Source organism: Nerophis lumbriciformis, linkage group LG25 (assembly GCF_033978685.3).
Source record: "Nerophis lumbriciformis linkage group LG25, RoL_Nlum_v2.1, whole genome shotgun sequence".
Taxonomy (NCBI): domain Eukaryota; kingdom Metazoa; phylum Chordata; class Actinopteri; order Syngnathiformes; family Syngnathidae; genus Nerophis; species Nerophis lumbriciformis.
In genome coordinates this window covers 26,619,303-26,642,479 of record NC_084572.2, presented here as the reverse complement: position 1 = coordinate 26,642,479, position 23,177 = coordinate 26,619,303, and the positions used below count along the sequence as shown (strand labels likewise).

At 39.4% G+C, this 23,177-nt stretch overlaps 1 protein-coding gene and 6 non-coding genes across 10 annotated transcripts in view; 1 reads left to right on the top strand and 6 right to left on the bottom strand.

The window, feature by feature from the left end:
• prom1b (prominin 1 b) overlaps positions 1-23,177 on the top strand; it is a 66,786-nt gene that overhangs the window by 42,244 nt on the left and 1,365 nt on the right. For 3 of the 4 annotated variants that reach the window (XM_061984063.1, XM_072916080.1, XM_061984062.1), the window contains 3 exons: positions 41-156; positions 13,277-13,374; positions 18,556-23,177. The exon at positions 18,556-23,177 is cut by the window's right edge and continues 1,365 nt beyond it. In XM_061984063.1, coding sequence (XP_061840047.1) covers positions 41-156; positions 13,277-13,346 — 186 coding nt within the window. In that variant the 3' untranslated portion in view covers positions 13,347-13,374; positions 18,556-23,177. The remainder of the gene's footprint in view (positions 1-40; positions 157-13,276; positions 13,375-18,555) is intronic. The other variant, XM_061984064.1, reaches the window with a different exon arrangement.
• trnag-gcc (transfer RNA glycine (anticodon GCC)) lies at positions 273-343 on the bottom strand. Its single transcript has one exon. It is a non-coding gene; the product is annotated as a tRNA-Gly (tRNA).
• trnag-gcc (transfer RNA glycine (anticodon GCC)) lies at positions 3,458-3,528 on the bottom strand. Its single transcript has one exon. It is a non-coding gene; the product is annotated as a tRNA-Gly (tRNA).
• trnag-gcc (transfer RNA glycine (anticodon GCC)) lies at positions 4,006-4,076 on the bottom strand. Its single transcript has one exon. It is a non-coding gene; the product is annotated as a tRNA-Gly (tRNA).
• trnag-gcc (transfer RNA glycine (anticodon GCC)) lies at positions 7,175-7,245 on the bottom strand. Its single transcript has one exon. It is a non-coding gene; the product is annotated as a tRNA-Gly (tRNA).
• On the bottom strand, positions 9,748-9,818 carry trnag-gcc (transfer RNA glycine (anticodon GCC)). The gene has a single exon. It is a non-coding gene; the product is annotated as a tRNA-Gly (tRNA).
• On the bottom strand, positions 13,766-13,838 carry trnak-cuu (transfer RNA lysine (anticodon CUU)). The gene has a single exon. It is a non-coding gene; the product is annotated as a tRNA-Lys (tRNA).

Below are 23,177 nucleotides of genomic sequence, written 5' to 3'. Positions count from 1 at the left end.
ATGACCATGCGTGTAAAGTGTTTTTATTTTTACTTTCTAGAACACGTTCTGGTTCGGTCTGGGAGGCTGCAGCATCCTCTTGATCCCCAGCATCATCTTCTCCATCAAACTGGCCAAATACTACAGAAGGATGGACACAGAGGACGTTTTTGAAGAGTAAGTCCTATCACGTAATAGTTTACCTTTGGGTACATCTCCCCAGTCTGGTGATATAAGGTCCAATACAAGAGCTATAACAAAAAGACGGTAAAACAGATTATAAAAAGTATGTGTGCATTGGCCGGGAATCGAACCCGGGCCTCCCGCGTGGCAGGCGAGAATTCTACCACTGAACCACCAATGCATATAGAACGGCCAATGGCGCCGTTAAATCACTGCAGTTGTACTATATTTTTGTTCAGGGCTGCGTAAAGTATCTACCATCAAAAGCTTGGATGATTTCTAGTTTAAAGTTAGTTAAAAGCCGTTTTCTCAGAAAGGGATTACGGTCAAGCAAGTCTCTGGGGTCCATTTCATATGTAAACAACAATAGATAAGTAATAATGATACATAAAGAACAGATGTCAGTATTGAGCTCTAGCAGCAAAACAAATACATGCAGTTGATTTAGTGTTGGATGTAGGAGACAGAATAATGCTTCAGGAGAAATTAGTTTGTCGGTGTGTCTGAGGGTCGGAGGAGCAGTAGGTCATATGGGTCTAGGTGGGTATGTGCACAAGTGGGCGTCGGCATAGTTAGGCATTTAAGAAGAGCACATACATCTGTGAGTGAGGATAGAGGAGAGGATATGTTTGTCTATTTGTTTCATGCTTTAATTTACTATTATAGTTCATCTTCTTTCTCACATCTTTCAGTCATCATTTCATCTTTATTTTGTAAAACAATATACTTCAAATGCACTACAGAGTCAAAGTATGCCATTTAAGAGACAACAAACCCATTCTTATCCCTCCAAAACAGGGAAAGGAGGTCGCTACATTGGGTCTACTTGGCATTTGGCTAACTGGACAAATGCTACTGTTACAGCATGTAAGGGAAGCGAACAAGCTAACCGGGCATGTGAAAATCTTGGAATGCAATACACAACGTTGGTTTCAACCTGTCACCATGAAAAACATTTCTATCACTGTGAAGGCGTCTGTGGTTTTAGATTATTAATAATATATTCCAGTTGACCTAAACCAGGGGTCGGCAACCCAAAATGTTGAAAGAGCCATATTGGACCAAAAATACAAAAACAAATCTGTCTAAAGCCGCAAAAAATTAAAAGCCATATTACAAACAGATAGTGTGTCATGAGATATACATGGAATTAAGAGGACTTAAAGGAAACTAAATGACCTCAAATATAGCTACAACTGAGGCATAATGATGCAATATGTACATATAGCTAGCCTAATTAGCATGTTAGCATCAATTAGCTTGCAGTCATGCAGTGACCAAATATGTCTGATTAGCACTCCACACAAGTCAATAACATCAACAAAACTCACCTTTCATGCACAACCTTAAAGGTTTTGTGGACAAAATGAGACAGAAAAAGAAGTGGCATAAAACACGTCCTAGAAAGTCGGAGAAAGTTATACATGTAAACAAACTATGGTGAGTTCAAGGACCGCCATACTTAGTAGGACAAAACGGCGCTCATCAAATACTCGAATCAGTGAAGCATGTTTAATATAAACAGTGTGTTTTATAACAATTAGGGAGGTTTGTGTCATGTTTGTCCTCCTACAGAAACCATATTAAAACAAAAAATATATTTTTTCCCCTCATCTTTTTCCATTTTTCATACATTTTTGAAAAAGCTCCAGAGAGCCACTAGGGCGGCGCTAAAGAGCCGCATGCGGCTCTAGAGCCGCGGGTTGCCGACCCCTGACCAAAACACAGTCAAATGGAATTGGAAAAGATTAAAAACCTAGGTGCATTGACTGGGAATTGAACCCTGGCCTTGACTGAACAACCAATGAATCTATATGTATGTGACCTTAAACTTCCAAAGATGGCGCTGTCCTTGTATTGGACTTCAGGATAAAGAGACAGAACAATGAGCTATCAGGTCTATGAATGTTCTCATTCATCAAGGTCATTGTCATCTCGGGGCATTCATTCGATCGCAACTGGACTATTTGGTTTGTCTTAGAAGACGTTTCGCCTCTCGTCAGAGTAGGCTTCATCAGTTCGTGCTCATAGACTTAGATTGGATTCAAAGAGAAAGAGTATAGGCATTTGAGGGAAGCCCTGAAAACCTGTGGTTACTCCAGCTTTGTGAAAAGTGCATCCAGTTCCAGAAATAACAGGAAAAGAGTGGATGAGAAGGAAAAAGCTAACAAGACGCAAAAAGATTTTCATTCCATATGTATCAGGTCTATATGAGAAACACAGAATAATTTTTAACCAACACAACTTCCCAGTACACTTCAAACCAGGCAACACCCTGAGACAGAGACTGGTAACAGCCCACCCCACCCCACTGGTGACACCCCACGCCCACAAAAACAATCTGGTGTATGCTATCCAGAGTAATGATGAATGCACTGATTCGTATATTGGGAAAACATAACAACCACTAAGCAGACGCGTGGCACAGCATACGCGGGCAAACTCTTCAGGCCAAGACTCAGCTGTCTACTTGCACATCAGGGAAAAACAGCACTTTGAGAACAAAAATATACAGATTCAGGACAGGGAGGACGGATAGTACGAAAAGAGGAGTGAAGGAAGCCATCTATGTCAAGGTTGAAAAACCATCCCTGAACAGAGGAGGTGGTCTGCGACACCACCTGTCTCCCACATACAACACTGTCCTTTCAACCATTCCTAAAAGACTCTGCAATTTAGCCTCCAACAAATAACAGGAGTTGGAAACATTCTGGTCACAGAAGGTGACCAGAATGCCATTTGTGCCATTTGTTTACAACTGAATCGAATGCTTACGCAAGGGATTCCGACTATTTTGGACTGGGTCGATCCACAGCGATCCTTCTGCCACACAATACCTCACTGTTAACAAGGGGAAATTACACTTCAACGATTGTCGTTGGCTTTGACAGTTAGGATTGTTCGTTTGCATCAAAACAGTTGGTTTTTTTTCACTACGATAGAGCGAAACCATCTTTGCCCAGGCACACCCTACTGGTTTTTGGAGTATAAATATTTGGGTTTTTTTCACCAGCCGCTGGACTAGATCTGACCAATCTATGTCTATGAGCAAAAACTAAAGAAGCCTACTCGGATGAGAGGCGAAACTTTCGTCTTCTAAGACAAACTAAACAGTCCAGTTGCGATCTATTGAATGGCCTGAAATAATCAAATAACAAAGTTTGTTCTGTTAAAAGCCCTTAATTTAAAAAAATGTGTGAATGAATTGATGTCAGTTGTGGGATATTCTACTTCCCATATGCAGCTTTGCTCGTTTTACGGTAGTCCTAGATAAATAATATATAAAAGAGTTGCTTGCATTGGCCGGGAATCGAACCCGGGCCTCCCGCGTGGCAGGAGAGAATTCTACCACTGAACCACCAATGCATACCAATGCAGCCGAAACCCCTGAAGATCTTCGCACACATTTCCAGATGTTATTTATGCTGTACTGTCATTCTTGTCCTGAACTTCAAGAGAAAGAACAGTAAACAATCAAGATAACAACTTTTGCTCTATTGAACACTTAAATGTTGCATTTTCATATGAACAGATGTCAGTGGTATCAGTGGAGAAATACCGTACCTAATGTATGCCGCTTTGCTGAATCTAAAAGTATCTACTATTGAGGGTGTGATTAAGCTTTGGGTTCAAGCCCGACACGGGGTAACACACAAAACCCGACACGGGTAACACACAAAAAGTACAAAAACATTTTGTGGCTAAAGTTGAGAGTCAATGTGATATCCCGCTCCTCACGAGTTGTTTTTTTTACCCTTTTCTACTGTCTCTTTTTTATTGCATACATTGTTTATGAATCTACGAAGGCCAGCTGGTGTGCTTAAAAAAAAAAAAAAAGTATGTTGCATTGGCCGGGAATCGAACCCGGGCCTCCCGCGTGGCAGGCGAGAATTCTACCACTGAACCACCAATGCATACATCTGTCTGTATGTCCCCCTGTACATCCAGTCCTACTTTAGCATATTCTTCCTCGGACTTCAGCACAATAAGCGCTCAAGATAAACGCGCTTTTCTACCTTCAAGGTACTCAAAGCTCTTTGACACTATTTTCACATTCACCCATTCACACACTGATAGTGGGAGCTCCAATCCAAAGCGCTAACTTCAACATCAGGAGCAAGGGTGAAGTGTATTGTCCAAGAACACAACGAAAGTGACAAAGATTTCTGAAGCTAGGATCGAACCTGGTGCCCTCAAGTTGCTGGCATGGCCGGTCTACCAACTGAGCCACTCTGTTCTTTTGCTCAGTTAAACGCCCTTAGTGTTACATTTTTGAATGAACAGATATTAGTCAGTACGCGTCCATGCACTAAATTAGTCAGATTTTTCAAATAGTTCAGCTCTACAGCCTTACAGCCCATGGAAACACCTTAATACGATCGTGTTCGGTTTTTGAAAAGTCGGACAAAAACTCCTAGATTATGTGATTGGAAACCAGATCCCTCGAGGGGTGTGTGTGCGCATGTATCAGTCTCAATGCGCGGTATACAACCCGGAAGCAGATACCACTCAATAAAAACATAGCAACAATTGTCATGAAAGGGATACTTTTTATTTGCTTCACAAATTAAAATAACAAAACATTTTAAAGTGCATCGAGGGTAGAAAAATAGAAACAGAGATTTATTCAAGAAGGTGGCTAAGAAAATGTAAGATGCCGGCTTAATTCAGACTCCCGAATGAAATACAAATGAGATGAAAGAGAATGAAGCAGGTATATTAAAGACAAATAATAAAGGGTACACAAACCTCTTCACGCTGCATTTGCGCACTGCAAACTGATTAGCAATAACGCTGCACAACTGGCAAGATAGTCCAGAAAAATAGCAACCTTCATTTGGAACAGTATCGACTGTGGCACAAATTATTTTTTCCTTCGGATTTAAAACTCCTTCCATCAGTCCACAGAGCATTATGAATGAACTCTGAGACGTACAAAAGTTTTGTTTCCATGATTCTTCGTCCGAAAATACCTTCGAAAAAACTTTTCCACTAGTCTGATGCATTCTTGGTAGTAGCGTCATGGTAGTAGCGCCCTGGTAGTAGCGCCATGATAGTAGCGCAATCTAAGATTATTTCTTGTTGCTTTTGTGTTATTTAACATCAGCCTAGCAATTAGAGACATAATATTTGTAATCTGTGCCAATATTACAGCGGACATCACTTAAAACAAGTTGTAAGGATCCGCAAATGGCTACCTTGACGTCATAGGTCAACCGGAAAAAGAAATGAATTTAACCGTGGACAAGCGGTAGAAAATGGATGGATGGATGGAAGATTGTATAAGCACCCCCCCCAGTGTACGGGAGGCACATGGCGTATGACCATTAGTCGCATTCGAGAAAATGCATGGACACTTGGACTTCACACATCGGTGTGAAAATACAAAAAACTAGCTATTTGAGAAATCAGATTTTTTTAGTGCATGGAAGCTGGTGAGATACTGTACTTACCATTGGTGTTAGGAAAAATGGCGTTACATAATACCGGCGTAACATAATAACAGCGTTACCAAATAATAGAGTTACTAATGTACAAGTAATGAAAAATCTAATGAATTAGTTAGAAGTAAGTTACAACGCTGTTACTTAAAACTTGACACGCTACTTTTAAAGTGGTTGTATGTCAACAAGACAGCGTCAGAAGCACAGCAAGTTCACACACAGGAAGTATTTTTTTAGTAATGCAAGCTACTACCAGCAACACACTAAAGTGAACTTGATATCTAATAGGAAGAGGCAACATCACACAGCAAACAACACACAACACGTATGTACAACACACTCCTACTACGACAAGGTAATAATAAGCAACAAATCATTGATTGAAATGACAAGCTTGCAATCCTGCAGTCGCCTGTTTGTGGACAAGGAAACTACAGCCATGGAAGCACATTCAATCTCTTTATTAACTACCGCCAACACACTCCAGGGAAAAGATTCAACAGAGCTGCAGTCACTGCTGGTAAACTGCTGCTGCTAATCTAACAAGAAATAGAAAATAAAAAGCATGTGTGCATTGGCCAAGAATCAAATCCAGGCCTCCTGCGTGGCAGGCAAGAATTCTACCACTGAGCCACCAATGCTTACATCTAGATTCAAATAATTCTAAACATCCATGTGTGGCACTATCCTGCCTGTACCAGACTTCAGGACGCAAAGACCGCACAATCAGCTATCAAGATAACAACTTTTGCTCTGTTAAACGCCCTTAATGTTACATTTTCTCATGAACGGATGTCAGTGGTGAGATACTGTACTTACAATTGGTGTTGCATAATTACGGCGTTACTAACGTATTAACACAGAAAAATCTAATAAATTACTTTTACGTATGTTACAACGCCGTTACCGATGCTTTTCATGTAACATGCGACTTTTGATGTGGTTGTATGTCAACAAGACAGCGTGAGAAGCACAGCAAGTTCAACTACAGGAAGTAAATTTTTACTAATGCAAGCTACAGGCAGCACCACACTAAAATGAACTTGATATCTAATAGGCAACATCACATAGCAAACAACACTCATACACATGTACAAACACACTCTTACTCCTACTACTACTACTACGAGGGAATAATGAACAATAAATCAATGTTAGAAGTGTTAAAATGCCCTGTTTGGGGACAAGGAGACTACAGCAATCAAAGCAAATTCAATCTCTTTATTAACTACCGCTAACACAACCCAGTGAAATTATCAAACAGAGCTGCGGTCACTGCCGGCAAACTGCCACTGCTAAGCAAACAAAGACAGGAGAAAAGCTAATGCTAAGCTAATGCTGCTCTTTCTGAGTATTAGTAATTCAATCACTTTTTGGGGACAGTAACAAATAACTAATTAATTACTTTTTAAAAGAAACTTGCCGAATACTGCTTACCATCTGCCGCCTTGCTAGTTTTACGCTAGTTCAAAGCTGTTTTAAGCCCCTATAAAAAGTTTTGCTGAGTTAATTGCCCTTGTTACTATTTTAAATGAACGGGTGATATGAAAATATATAAAAGGTTTTCTTGCATTGGCCGGGAATCGAACCCGGGCCTCCCGCGTGGCAGGCGAGAATTCTACCACTGAACCACCAATGCATACCACTGTCATCAAAATCACTGAAGATTTTCGCACACATTCCCAGATGTTGTCCAGGGTTGTACTGTCATTCTTGTCCTGAATTTCAAGAGACAGAACATTAAACAATCAAGATAACAACTTTTGCTCTATTAAACGCTTAAATTTTGCCTTTTCAAATGAACAGATGTCAGGGGTATAAGTGGAGAAATACTGTACCTGATGATTGCCGCTTTGCTGGATCTGTATCTACGATTGAGGGTGTGATTAAGCTTTGGGTTCACTCTGCTTTTGGCTAACTAGAATAGTGCCGTGTTTACGTATGTTCTCATTCCTCCAGGTCATTGCATTCTCAGGGCATTCAGTCGATCACAATTGGACTGTTAAGTTTATCTTATAAGAAGTTTTGCCTCTCATTCGAGGAGGCTTCATCAGTCTGTGCCATACTTGCCAACCCTCCCGGATTTTCCGGGAGACTCCCGAAATTCAGCGCCTCTCCCGAAAACCTCCCGGGACAAATTATCTCCCGAAAATCTCCCGAAATTCAGGCGGACTCAGGTCCGCATTTCCCACAATATAAACGGTGGGCCTGCCCAACGACGTTATAACTGTAGAATGATCGAGGGCGAGTTCTTGGTTCCTTATGTGGGTTTATTGTTAGGCAGTTTCATTAACGTCCTACCAGCGCGGTAACAACACACAACAACAGCAGTCACGTTTTGGTCTGCCGTAAACAGCAATGTTGTGACACTCTTAAACAGGACAATACTGCCATCTGGTGCATTTGATGAAAGCACTTTTGTGCGTGCCACACAGCAATGCATCATCAGAGAGGGTGTTCAGCATGGTTAGAAAAATAGTGACAGAGAATAGAACCAGGATGGACAATTCAACCCTTAACTCAACAAGTATATGTGTAAATAAATGAACACTGAAATTCAAGTATTTATTTTATACATATGTATATATATATATATATATACAATAAAATAAATATATATTCATAGCTAGAATTAACTGAAAGTCAAGTATTTCTTATATATATATATATATATATGAAATACTTGACTTGGTGAATTCTAGTTGTAAATATACTTCTCCCCTCTTAGCCACGCCCCCAACCACGCCCCTCCCCCACCTCCCGAAATTGGAGGTCTCAAGGTTGGCAAGTATGGTCTGTGCATTCAGATCTAGTCTAAGCGCTAATGCCAAAGACCAAACAATTTGTATTAGGAGGAAGGTGTGCTCAGACAAGGATGGTTTCGCTCTATTGTGTTGTAAAAATCAACTGTTAGGATACAAAGGGAGCAACGCCTCGTTAGCATCAGAATCAGAAGAGTGTTTATTGCCATTGTTTGAGAACGGGTTCACGAACTAGGAATTTTACTTGGCGCAATCGTGCAACATAAAACACATATAACACAGAATAGAATAACATGAGCTGTAACTGAGCTATCTGATCTTGTTATTGTTCATGTGTCTGATGGCCGAGGGGAAAAAACTGTTCAGGTGGTGGGAGGTGTGGGTCTGGATGGACCGTAGTCTCCTGCCTGAGGGGAGAGGGGAGAATAGTTTGTGTCCAGGGTGAGAAGAGTCAGCTGTATTATGTGGCAAAACAATCATGGCCGTAGCTACCGAGGTCATGTCCTCTGTATTTTTTCTCAATGACAAAAAGAAGATTACATAAGTGACTTTGGTATGGTTTTTAAATTAATGATTCAATAATAGTACAATTGTGTAATTTATATATTATTATATATAAATAGGGCAGCACTGTGCATTAGTGCATGTGCCTCACAATACGAAGATCTTGGTTTTAATCCTCGGGCTCATTCTGTCTGGAGTTTGCATGTTCTGTCCGTGACTGCGTGGGTTCCCTTCGGGTACTGCGGCTTCCTCCCACTTCCAAAGACATGGTTGGCAACACTAAATTGGTATGTGAGTGTGAATGTTGTCTGTCTATCTGTGTTGGCCCTGCGATGTGGTGGCGACTTGTCCAGGGTGTACACCGCCTACCACCTGAATGCAGCTGAGATAGGCTCCAGCACCCCCCGAAAGGGACAAGCGGTAGAAAATTGGATGGATGTATTGTATATAAATAATTAAAGTATTAATTGAGGTAGAATTATCACGTTATATCTAACATCTTTGACAATCAGCATGATTTTGTAACAGTCCACTTTTTTTTATTAATATGGTGCTGGGATACCCATGATTTTAGCCTTTTTCAAAGCTTCACTGAGACCTCCATTTGTCAAATTCTAGTTACTTCCCTGAAAACAATCACTGTAAAACGACCCTTACCTGCCGAAAGAGTCGTAGACTCGGATCACCCACGTTAGTATTCCCTGCAGTTATATGAATGGCGATTGCTACTGCCACAGGGTTAGACTATACCTGCGTTGAATGTGCAAAGTAAAGTGTATATGTGCCAGAATATTCTAACTAAACAGAAGTTAAAAATATTCTAGCAAAGCTGATTTGAAGACGGCGAAATAGGAAAAAAAGATAAAAAGCATTTGTGCATTGGCCGGGAATCGAACCCGGGCCTCCCGCGTGGCAGGCGAGAATTCTACCACTGAACCACCAATGCATACATTTGTCTTTACATTCAGTGGTGGAGCTGTGCCCCCTATGCAGGACTTTAGATAGCTAGTACTTTATTGATTCCTTCAGGAGAGTTCCCTCAGGAAAATAAAAATTAGGGCATAAAGACAGCACAATAAGCTAAAAACTTAACAACTTTTGTTGTGTTAAACGCCCTCAACGTTACATTTTTAAATGAATGGATGTCAGTGGTGGGATACATTACTTACTTAAAAAGTATATGCATACCAGTTTAGCTAAACAGCCCTATACATTTTCCCACTAATTTGCATTCACTAAAATACCTATATCTATATACCGTATTTTTCGGGCTATAAGTCGCTCCGGAGTATAAGTCGCACCGGCTGAAAATGCATAATAAAGAAGGAAAAAAACATATATAAGTCGCACTGGAGTATAAGTCGCATTTTTTGGGGAAATTTATTTGATAAAACCCAACACCAAGAATAGACATTTGAAAGGCAATTTAAAATAAATAAAGAATAGTGAACAACAGGCTGAATAGGTGTACGTTATATGAGGCATAAATAACCAACTGAGAACGTGCCTGGTATGTTAACGTAACATATTATGGTAAGAGTCATTCAAATAACTATAACATATAGAACATGCTATACGTTTACCAAACAATCTGTCACTCCTAATTGCTAAATCCCATGAAATCTTATCCGTCTAGTCTCGTACGTGAATGAGATAAATAATATTATTTGATATTTTACGCTAATGTGTTAATAATTTCACACATAAGTCGCTCCTGAGTATAAGTCGCACCCCCGGCCAAACTATGAAAAAAACTGCGACTTATAGTCCGAAAAATACGGTAGATGTTATATATTTTTGTCTAGGAGTGGTGCCGTTGTTTTTGTCCTGTACTTCAGGGCACAACACAGTAAAGCTATCGAGATAAAAACTGAACACAGGCCCCAGATTTAGCTTTGCAAATGGGGTGCTATTGTTACAGAATGTAACCAAGTAAATATTGAATACTTAAAGGGGCTGTTTGCAACTTGTTCACAGTTCCATTTTTCAAAGCAATAAATACAACAACAACACCATTGGCTAGCTTATGTTACCATTAGTAGTTTAACAGAACACATTTGTGATCAAACTGTCTATATTGTTTACAATTACTAAGTTTGTGTAATACATTTTTTTAATGGCCCGAATAAAATGAATAAAATGTTTACAGTGGTCACTCACCCTGTCTCGTCAACACCTACACGTGCACACACACAAAAGCAGTCCAAGAGAAGCTGCGAACAATTTGGAGTCATGTTATGATAGAAAATACGTTCAATGACAGCTAACACTAACTATCCAAATCGGTATTATTAGTGAGCAACACCCAAAGATAATGCGCGTGCATGTGTTACGTATGTACATAGTTACGTCATTACGTCCTACAAGACGTAAAAGTGCGGGATATAACGCCTAAAATATGCTGGAAAGTTAGCGCCCTCTAGACCTGTGTTAATGTTACAAACATTCCTTTAATATGATGATATAATGTGATTTATGTTATGTTTTAATGAGCAACCAGGAAAGATGGCTATTATGTATGTATGGAGGTTAATTTGTGTCTTTATTATGAAAGCTTGTTTTTGACACACTGAATTTGTCATTGAATTGTTTGCTTTTGAATTTTGTGAACTGAATTTTTTTACATTAAATTATGCTGACAATTTCATTGGAAAAAAAAATTGTTAGCAAAATGCTTGTATTTAAAAATTCAGTGTTCCTGCCTCTTTGTAAGACCCGTGTCACGTGACTTCAAACTCGAAACCTCATTGGCTGGTTAAGACAGGATCGATTGCTTCAGTCTTTATTTACAGGAAGTGGTCTTGCGTTTTGAAGCAGCAAATTTTTCTTTTTTACACTGAATTTTTATACAGTGAATTTTTTTACACTGAATTTTAAAACACTGACTTCTTAAACCCTGAATTATCATACATTGAATTTTTAAACACTGAATTTTTATATAGTGATTTTTCAAACACTGAATTTTTCCATCCATCCATCCATTTTCTACCGCTTGTCCCTTACAGTGAATTTTTAAACACTGAATCTTTATACACTAAACTTTTAAACACTGAATGTTTATACACTAAACTTTTAAACACTGAGTTTTTATACACTGAATTTGTAAACACTGAATTTTTCCATCGATCCATCCATTTCTACCACTTGTCCCTTACAGTGAATTTTTAAACACTGAATGTTTATGCACTAAACTTTTAAACACTGACTTTTTATACACTGAATTTGTAAACACTGAATTTTTAAACACACACATTTTGCTACCAATTATTTTCACTGAATTTGTCAGAATAATTTGATGTAAAAAAATTAAGTTAAAAAAATTCAAATGCTAAAAATTCAGTTACCTAAATTCAGTGTATAAAAACACTGAATTTTTATACACTAAATTTTTAAACACTGCATTTTTAAACCCCTAATTATTATACATAGAATTTTTAAACCATGAATTTTTATACACTAAATTTTAAAACGCTGAATTTTTATACACAACATATTTAAACACTGAATTTTTAAACACTGAATTTTTATACGCTAAATTTTTATACACTGAATTTTCATACGCTGAATTTTTAAACACTGAATTTTTAAACACATGAATTTTGCTACCAATTTTTTTCACTGAATTTATCAGCATAATTTGATGTAAAAAAATTAAGTTCACAAAATTCAAATGCTAAAAATTCAGTTACCTAAATTCAGTGTAAAAAAAAAAAAGCTTTCATAATAAATACACAAATTAACCTCCATACTAAGCACAATTAATGTTCCTGGTTCTGTGGTCAACACTGCTCCCCTCACCTCCCAGGGCGTGGAACAAGGGGATGGGTCAAATGCAGAGGATAATTTCACCACATCTAGTGTGTGTGTGACTATCAGTGGTGATTTAACTTTTAACTTAATCATCGCTTTTATGAGCAACAACTAAGCCTACTTTAGAGGCGTATGAATGTGCCATCTCTCATCCAACTCTTATATTGGACCTTATGATCATGTATTCATTTTAATTTTCATAAAAAATTAACTAAGTTGTCTTTTCTCTCTTCTCCTCACTTTTTTCAAACCATTTTCCACGCTCTCACATCATTCATACTCTCCAGCTCCACTTACCCGTGGCTTGTTGCACTTTGACGTCTGTCTCTTTAACATTTCGCCATCTGCTCGATCTGCCGCTTCAAAATTTTTGGGATCTTGAGCTTCGTCTTCATGTCTTCATTTGTCTTTGGATCCTCATTTCATGAAACAATCTTTTCCATACTTTTGTCTTCCGGCTTTCTTTCCATCTTCTTTGGGTGTTCGCTTCCCTCGCACCCTGCATGGCTCTTGTGTTGCACTGTGGTTGATAACGATTTGTATGTACGGTACATTATATATATTTTTTAAAAAGACGTGTATGTGTGCATGTAGCTCCCCCTATTGTGACACCATGACCCGATTCCCTCGAGCCTCCGCCCCTCCCAGCCGCCCCGACTGGTGATCCAAAGTGACCTCACCTCCATCAAGAGGTATTACTAATCCCATAAACCGCAGTTTTTTGTTGTTGTGAGGGGCTTTGAATGCATCATCTTTCATCGGGATCTTATTCGTCTTCTTATCACCTTGATTTATCATCCTACACTTTGCTGTCAAATGTGACAACTCTGGAAGGAGAAGACTCTTTTGCCGGACATCGTAAAGTCTCTAAATGTCTCTAGATAGCATCAAGGACGTGCAATTGTTGCCGCATTTTACATCACAGCAAACTATTCTATTTGAGGATATTATGTCGTTGCATAACGTAACTACCGTCTTTATGTTGGAAGACGCTTTTACTTTGTTTCTGAAATGTCAACTTGAAACTTCTCGCTCAAATTCCTAAAAACCTTCTGCTGCCCTACCCCCATAAAAAAAATGAAGCGCCCAACGTGGGGCTCGAACCCACGACCCTGAGATTAAGAGTCTCATGCTCTACCGACTGAGCTAGCCGGGCTTGGTGACACATGGAATGCAGACTCATAAAAGACTCAGAGGTTGACCACAGACTATCACAGAACAGTTTTGTGGATCCCAGGATTTAGGGACAAGGCTGTAGGATCAGTAAAGTCTTTAATCATAAATAATCCATTCACATGACGCTGCATGGTTCTAAAAATGGAACAAAGGGAGCCGTGCAGAGAACTATGTACCAAGAGACCGAGTAAAAATAGCAGGAAGCAGACAAAACAAAAACAAGCAATCTGTTCTGTGGCATCAAGTAGAATATTGAGTTATTAGGAAATAACATGAACACGTCACTCACAAACATGGCAAACACAATAAACCACCCCCTCATTCCACGCCGCCAATACAAAGGAATCAGTACAGAATGAAAGACAGATGTGCCCCGTTCCCTACACACAGTCAAGGGACAACATTAAGAAGCAAGGAAGTAGATGTAACAAAATAAAAGTACTCAAAAGGAAAAACAGAATAAATCAGCAGAAATTCCAAATTGTCAAGCGGAACGTGACTGGGACAAAAATGAGCAAAATGAACTGGCTGGCCCCACAAATTGATTTTATGACATAATAATGATGTCAGCAAACTCTTAGTTGTACGACTCTTACTGCATTGCATTTAAACATTGAAATACTCTCCTGTCACTCCAGTAGAGATAGGCAAATTATTTTATGGTGTGTAATATTTGTGTGTAATCATTTTCCTGTCACAGTTAGGTGTGTTCACATGCGAGTTTGAGCCAATATCAGCACAAAAAATGTATATAATGTCCAGTTTAAGCGCTTTGTTACACGTGCAGCACGTTTGCATGTGCAAAGCTGGATGGTCAATTAACATCTAAATTTCCTCCAATAAGCACACAAGGTTATTGTTCACGCTAACCAACAAAGGGGGTTGGATTAGAAATGTAGTAAAGTTAAGATGTGGTTGTTTTGTTCAGATAGTTTACCATATTTTGATCTACATTATATTAGTTTGTTCAGATAGTTTAGCATTTTTTTTATCTACATAATATTGGTTTTAGTATTTTTAATGTACAAAATGTATCAAAGTGGCCCCCGCATCCTTAAATTTTTATGTATGTGGCCCTCGCTGGAAGAATTTTGTACACCCCCGTGCTGGACATATTTAATGAGTGTCCTTAATTGTACAATATTGCAGTTTAAAAAACGCACATTTGTCAATATAAACAGGTATCAAACAACCATAGTTGCATATTACTTACACATACAAAGTTTCCAAGGCAGAAGCAAATTAAAAAGTATCCAGTAACAAATGTGTCTGCATCATTTGATTTACTGTGTCATAGGCTTAATTTAATAAATTGTTGTGGACATTCGGCGTCGCCAAAAAATAGTTTTTTTATCACTCCACTTTATCTTGAAAACAGCATAAATCCATGGTTAATAATACATAGGTAAGTGTTTTTCATACCTTCCATTATTCTCTGTGTGACTAATTTCACTTGATCAAACATTTTCTAACATTTCACTCTACAGAGTAATACAAGTATTTAAGAGTCCTGCTGGGATTGTATCGGATCAATACACCAGGATCCAATATCAGTATCGATTCAGAAGTGAAAAAGTTGTATCGAGGCACCCTTAGTCAAAATTCAGCAACATTTAGCACACTTTAGCCCAGTGGTGTCCAAACTACAGCCAATGTCTTCAATTTGGCCGGCGAGACATCATAGATTTAATGAAGAATCTTACCCACAGGGAGGTTGCATTCAATTTTGTAGTCTTGATAATTTTGATGCCGCTATTACATCACCATCCAGTGGACAACATGAGTAATTCACTCTGAATAGCAGTATGAATAGAAGTATGCGTAGCATTGACTTATATGACCAAATGCAAACAACATTCCCTAGTCATGGTGCAAAAACAATAATAATCTCACCAACACAAAATGTCAACAGACATGGTCACACATAACTCAACCTGCTAACTGAACCTTTGTGGACATTATAAACAACGTATATGCACCGTAAAAAAAATCTAAATGACATCCATTACAAAGCATGATGGGACAAATGCAAAACACTCTACACACTAATCCATGTTTGGTGCATTTTAGCTACTTGATATTTCTGATTGATTACAAAACTTTAAGGAGGTCATCATGACAGTAAACATTGCTACATATATATGTATATGTATATATATATGTGTGTGTGTATGTATACATTTATATATATATATATATATATATATATATATATATATATATATATATATTAGAGATGCGCGGATAGGCAAATATTTCATCCGCAACCGCATCAGAAAGTCGTCAACCATCCGCCATCCACCCGATGTAACGTTTGATCAGAACTGCATCCGCCCGCCATCCGCCCGGTATATCTAATATAGACGATGCAAGGCATTAGTGAGGCACCTGCCAACTACTCCGGTTTTCCCGTAATTCGTACGGTTTTCATCAACCTATTCCGGGTTACGGGTGCAGTGATAAAAAAATACGGTTTTTCATTAATTAAAAAAAAAAAGGGTGAAAACTACGCGAATTGCACCTTGTGCAGACAAGATTTTTCGATCGGACACGGAGGAATTAGCGATGTAAAAGACCACTTTGGGACAAAAAAACACAAGTCTAATGCCGTTGCTAGCGATACAAGTGGAAAACTTTCAACGTTTTTCGTCGCCCAAACAGATTATTTGGATGTGATAAATGCCGAAGTTTTATTTACGGAGGCAATAATTGAGCATGGACTTCCAATCGCACTGGCTGATCACATGGGACAGTTACATGTTTGTAATGCAACCTTTAAAAATCATTACGCGGTGATCGCGGTCCCAAAAATAAACTTTTCTTGCATGATAATGTCCAGAAAAATTCGCTTTATATTACTATAGAGTCCTTTTAACGAATGAGTTTGATGGTTTATCACAAACCTTAAATGAAAGAAGTCCTTTCTTCTCCTGCACCATGCACTTTGGCCTTGCTTCCTGTGTGGTGCGCAATCCTGTCGGCTGTATTTCACAGCACGACATACTGTTAAAAGTGTTTATACTATTTATGCTTTCAAGTCCAAGTTGAAGAAATCTTGTTAAATGTTGACTGCATAACTACCAAAATACAGAAGTATGTCCTTAATATTTTTGCAGTGCTATTTCTGTTGAAAAGTTAAAATGATTACATTAGAGATGTGATGTGCCACTTTTCAAAGTGTCTGATGGCTTAAATTAATTTTCATAAATTTTTCATATTTTGAATTCTTTTGAAAGGCTTACAAAAAAACTACATTTGAATGGTAATTCCATGCTATTGACAGGACTATTAATTTTAATGAAGTTAGCTTACCATGTTTACGACGGCCAGGTATGGGCCCACGCTCCAGCGCCATCCATTTTCAGGGCTAGTTGATTCGGCAGGTGGGTTGTTACACACTCCTTAGCGGGTTCCGACTTCCATGGCCACCGTCCTGCTCTCTATACAAACCAGGGTGAGCCCCACCCCTTTCGTGAGCGCACTGCGCGCGGAGTGACCCCTGTTACGCGCCCCCGGCAACAGGGGTGGCGGGCAGGTAAGCTGCGCGGGCGGAGCGCGCGGAGTGACCCATGTTACGAGCCCCCGGCCACGGGGGTGGCGGGCAGGTAAGCTGCTTACCTGCTGCGCGTGACGCCGGCCGCGGCGAAGGCGGACGAGGCGGGGTGTCGGTGCGGTGGGCGCGGTAGTGACCCTAGACGTGCGTCGGGCCCTTCTCGCGGATCGCCTCAGCTACGGCTCCCGGTGGGGCCCTCTCGGGGGAAGGGGCCTCGGTCCCGGACCCCGGCGAGGCGTCCCTTCTCCGCTCCGTAAAAGTGTCCATCTCTTTTCTTTTTTTTTCTTCTGTTGTGGCATATGCAGCAGGTGCCTGCTCGTTTTTCGTATGTGGGTAACAACATTTAACTATGTATATATATTTCCGAATTGGTTTAACTGCCACCCGCAAAAAAAAAAAAAAAAAAAAAAAAAAAAAAATATCTAATTGATCCGCCCGACCCGACCCGCACGCGGATAAAATCTTATTTTTTTAAATTTCATCCGCCCGATCCGCGGATAATCCGCGGACTCCGCGGTTGTGCCCGCAAACCGCGCATCTCTAATATATATATATATATATATATATATATATATATATATGTATATATATATATATATATATATATATATATATATATATATATATATATATATATATATATATATATATATATATATATATATATATATATATATATATACACACACACACAATCATGAGTGTCCTTAATTGAATATATACAGTATATATATAAAATTCTTAGCCCAATGCGACCCCCCAAGTCCAAAAGTTTGGACACCCCTGCTTTCATGATTAATCATGATTGATAATTTTGAAAATTCTGAATACGAATTTTAAACCCTTGACAGACTTAGAAATAATCTGTTCCAGGGTCAAACTATCACCAACAACTCCATAGGCAGTGCATTCAGTCGCATTTTAACATTCTTAACTGTCATACATGTTTAAAAAATGGGTTTTATATCAAGAATATTCAGTCTAACGACAAGGTGATTTGTTGCAAGATGTCGCGTCAAGGGTTCAACTTTAAAGGTATTTCCTTATACCCGCACTTTTTTTTTGGACTCCATCTGTTGTCGTACCATAGCTTTTTTCAAATACAGTTGGAGGCATTAATACGATATTTTTCCTTTCCCCACAGCGGACAAGACAACTGGAACTGAATCCGTCCTACACTGTAAGTGCTCGTTTCTTCTCCTCACGCCGACTCAGGACACAAACAAGAGAAGAAAGCCGATTAACTTTTAGCCATTGAATTTCCTGGATTGTTCCAGTTTTCCTGTTCAAGTCTTGATTGAATGATTCCGAAACCAAAAGGGAAGAAAGTCTAAAACAAACTGGAACTGTGAATTTTTTAACCTCCCCCATGTGGCCAACTGTCATTGATTCACATGACACAGCAGTCAAGCTTGTAACAATTATAATAATAATAATACATTATTTTATATCATAGATACTTTCATGTGTAGACTTATTGGTCATGGGGACACACGTGTACATTCTTTTTATATAATTTGTTCATGTTTGTTTTTCTATAATATGTTTAGCATTTCCTTTCTTAGAAATAGTAGTTTCTCTCTTTACTGTACGACCGTAGCTAGCTGGCATCAATTGGGCTTATTAGTTATTTACTTACGTTTTGTAAGAATAGGTTAAGGAAGAGATTACATTTTTCTTCCAATGTTAGAATTTTTTTTTAATATTGATGTTGTTGTGAGATGAATACGAAACCATCCAATCGATTTTAACATAGCTTAGCTTAGCAACGGTAGACAGCACTTAAGGGGCTCACCAGCTAATATTATTTTTGCATTAAAATGTCAGTTTTTTTGCCAAATCAAACAAAATACAGCAGATAAAAAGCCAAACCGTTTTTAAGAAGAAGGCTTGTTCCACCTTTGATTTATTCAAAATTGGGCCTAAGAAACAATGAAAATATTAAAGCTGCGAGTAGCGTTGAACGGGCCCTCGGCACTCTTGCATTGTGGGGTTCACTCAATTCAGTCGATGCCCTGACCCTCCACCAAAAACTTCAGGAAGATCGGAGAATGTGCATCAGTTTAAATTAAAAAAGTTAAAGTACAAATGATTGTCACACACACACACTAGGTGTGGTGAGATTATCTGCATTTGACACATCACCCTCACCCCCTGGGAGGTGAGGGGATCAGTGAGCAGCAGCGGTGGCCACGCCCAGGAATAATTTTGGTGATTTAACCCCCAATTCCAACCCTTGATGCTGAGTGCCAAGCAAGGAGGTAATGGCTCCCATTTTTTTAGCCTTTGGTATGACTCGGCTGGGGTTTGAACTCACAACCTACCGATCTCAGGGCGGACACTCTAACCACTAGGTGTGCAGAAACGACAGTTAGATTGGCGATTGCCTTGGGCAGTTTTTGTCACTAGTCGGTAGGAACAGGTACTGATATATCAAGATCTGAATTTGTGGAGCCGAGTTATTTACGTTTCATATGTTGTGGCGAGGCAGCACGGTGGAACAGGGGTTAGTACATGTGCCTCAAAATACGAAGGTCCTGAGTAGTCCTGAGTTCAATCCCGGGCTCGGGATCTTTCTGTGTGGAGTTTGCATGTTCTCCCCGTGACTGCGTGGGTTTCCTCCGGGTACTCCGGCTTCCTCCCACCGCCAAAAACATGCACCTGGGGATAGGTTGATTGGCAACACTAAATCGGCCCTAGTGTGTGAATGTGAGTGTGAATGTTGTCTGTCTATCTGTGTTGGCCCTGCGATGAGGTGGCGACTTGTCCAGGGTGTACCCCGCCTTCCGCCCGAATGCAGCTGAGATAGGCTCCAGCACCCCCCGCGACCCCAAAAGGGACAAGCGGTAGAAAATGGATGGATGGATGGATGGATGTTGTGGCGAATCATCGGAACAAAGCTTGGAGCCAGGCCACGCCCACATCTTATGGCGTAGGCACATTTTTTTTGGCAATTTATCATCACCCCTATGTGTAGTATCTGTTATTTTAACCAAGACTCATTTGGTCAAAGTCCCAAGGAAGAGTTTGTAAAAAACCACGACCCCTTTTTTTTCGCCAAAAAATGGCAAACAGCGATCGGACCAAAGTTTGACGCCACACCACGCCCACTTTTTATGGCATAGGCAAAATGTGTTCGCATTTTATCATCGCCTATATGTGCAGTACCTGTCATTATAACCGCGACTCATTTGGCCAAAAGCCCTAGGAGGAGTTGGTTAAAGTACGCCCCTTTTTTGCTATACAGCCTACTGTGGTGGTATAGCTCGGTTGGTAGAGCGGCAACTTGAGGGTTGCAGGTTCGATCCCCGCTTCCGCCATCCTCGTCACTGCTGTTGTGTCCTTGGGCAAGACACTTTACTCACCTGCTCCCAGTGTCACCCACACTGGTTTAAATGTAACTTAGATATTGGGTTTCACTATGTAAAGCGCTTTGAGTCACTAGAGAAAAGCGCTATATAAATATAATTCACTTCACTTCACTTTTTTTCCCCAAAAAACAAGATGGCCGACTTTCTGTACGTTTTCAGGTAGGAGTTCCTAAGACTTTAATGTGCGTCCCGTCATGATAGGCGACTCCTGCGATTTTCATGTCGATACGTGAAACTGGTCGGAAGGGTTATTTTTTTTTCTAATTTTAAAGGTGGCGCTAGAGAGCCAATTATGTTTATTTAATTATTTAATTTTCGGCACCCCAAAAATATTAAACTTTTTGCCATACCTGATGCACTGGCAAATTATGGAGACATTTCATGCATGTTAAGGGCCTCAAAAAGGCTTTGAAACATATAGAAGAAAAATCACAGCAAATTCAATAGGGCTTGCTCTGCTGCTCGGGCCCTATTGAGTATTTGTCATGATAAAACCGTGATGTTAATGTTTTAGGCAGCATTTTTGCACTGTTGCTTGCCATGCTAATGCAAAAACAAGCTATATGAATCACTATTGGTAATATTAATTTGTATTTCCGTAATTTTTTGTTCATCACAAAGGTGTGAAAGGGTATAATGACAGGAAAAATAGCCAAACAAAAGGTATATTCAGGATTTGAACCTATCTGTGGCAAACATGAAAAAGCAAAACAAATATTTATCGAAATTTAGATTAATTTACTGTTTGGGGTGGGGGTGGAGGAATAACCCGCTGCTTGTTGAGATGAGCGATAGTCCCCAAAAGTGTCCAACAAGACAAAAAATGCTACTGGATTTGCCGCTAGTTGGTTTTTTTTTAAAGACAACCTAAAGGGGTCTAAATAATATTCACCCATCCAAGTTGTAATGACAAGCTGCATTACTTAACAGTCCCATCATAATGTGTTTATGGGTGAGGGCGAAACAGTGGGATATTTTTTTCCGTTGCCAGAAATAAATGGGAAATTTATTTGGCTTTTAGACTATAGACCAGTGGTTCTTAACCTTGTTGGAGGTACTGAACCCCACCAGTTTCATATTCACCGAACCCTTCTTTAGCGAAAAATAAAATGTTTTGTTTTTTTTCCAAATTCAAGACAAAGTTATATGTTTTTGGTAACACTTTAGTATGGGGAACATATTCTAAGTAAGAAAGACTTAATATAGAGTTTTTTTGGACACTAGGGGAACATATTGTAAGTAACAAAGACTCTATTAGAGTTATTTGGAGACTAGGGGAACATATTCTAAGTAACAAAGACTTCATTTAGAGTTTTTGGACACTAGGGGAACATATTCTAAGTAACAAAGACTCTATTAGAGTTATTTGGACACAAGGGGAACATATTCTAAGTAACAAAGACTCTATTAGAGTTATTTGGACACTAGGGGAACATATTCTAAGTAACAAAGACTTAATTTAGAGTTATTTGGTTAGGGTTAGAGTTAGAGAGTTAGGTCCAGGGCTAGAGGGTTAGGGTTATAATAAGGCCGTGCCGAATAAGGCATTAATAAGTACTTAATAATGACTAGTTAAGAGCCAATATGTTACTAATTTGCATGTTAATAAGCAACTAATTAATGGTGAATATGTTCCCCATACTAAAGTGTTACCATGTTTTTTTACTGGTGCACAAAATGAACCGTGCATGAACATCACCTTGTTCAAACAACAAAACCAACACAGTGCACCAACAAATTACACACCTGCAAATCAGTCTGACTTCTGCTGTAGTCGTATCCGTAATACGCCGATTGGGAGAAGTTTTTATTTACACGATGAGTCGGGTGTGTTTTGACCTCCGCCGAACCCCTGAGGCCGATTCACCGAACCCCTGGGGTTCGATCGAACCCAGGTTAATAACCACTGCTATAGACTATATATTCCAGTCAAATTTGGAATAGTTTGAAGTTCCGAGGGTTGACTCTGTCGTGTGTTAGTTTGTGAGCTGCTTCTACCAAGCCCTTGCTAAGCTAGGCTAAGCTAACGAGAAGTCAAAACGCTGTATACTGCCATGTCGTTTTTGTAACAAACGTGAAAGAGTATGGATCAATGTTCTCACACTCCTAATTAAGCATTACCACAAGTACACATTAGCCCCAGCTAGACTTACGGGCTACATGACAAACACAGCCCAGCAGGCACAAGACATTGATACAACGTTGATTATACATACATGGCCTTTAAAACTGACTTTGAAACAACATTGCAAAATAGTTGTATTTGTAAATTAAGACAACGTTGGTGAAGTGACCAAATTTCAATGCTCAAATCAACGTCACAACCATACTTGCCAACCCTCTCGAATTTTCCGGGAGACTCCCGAATTTCAGTGCCTATCCCGAAAATCTCCCG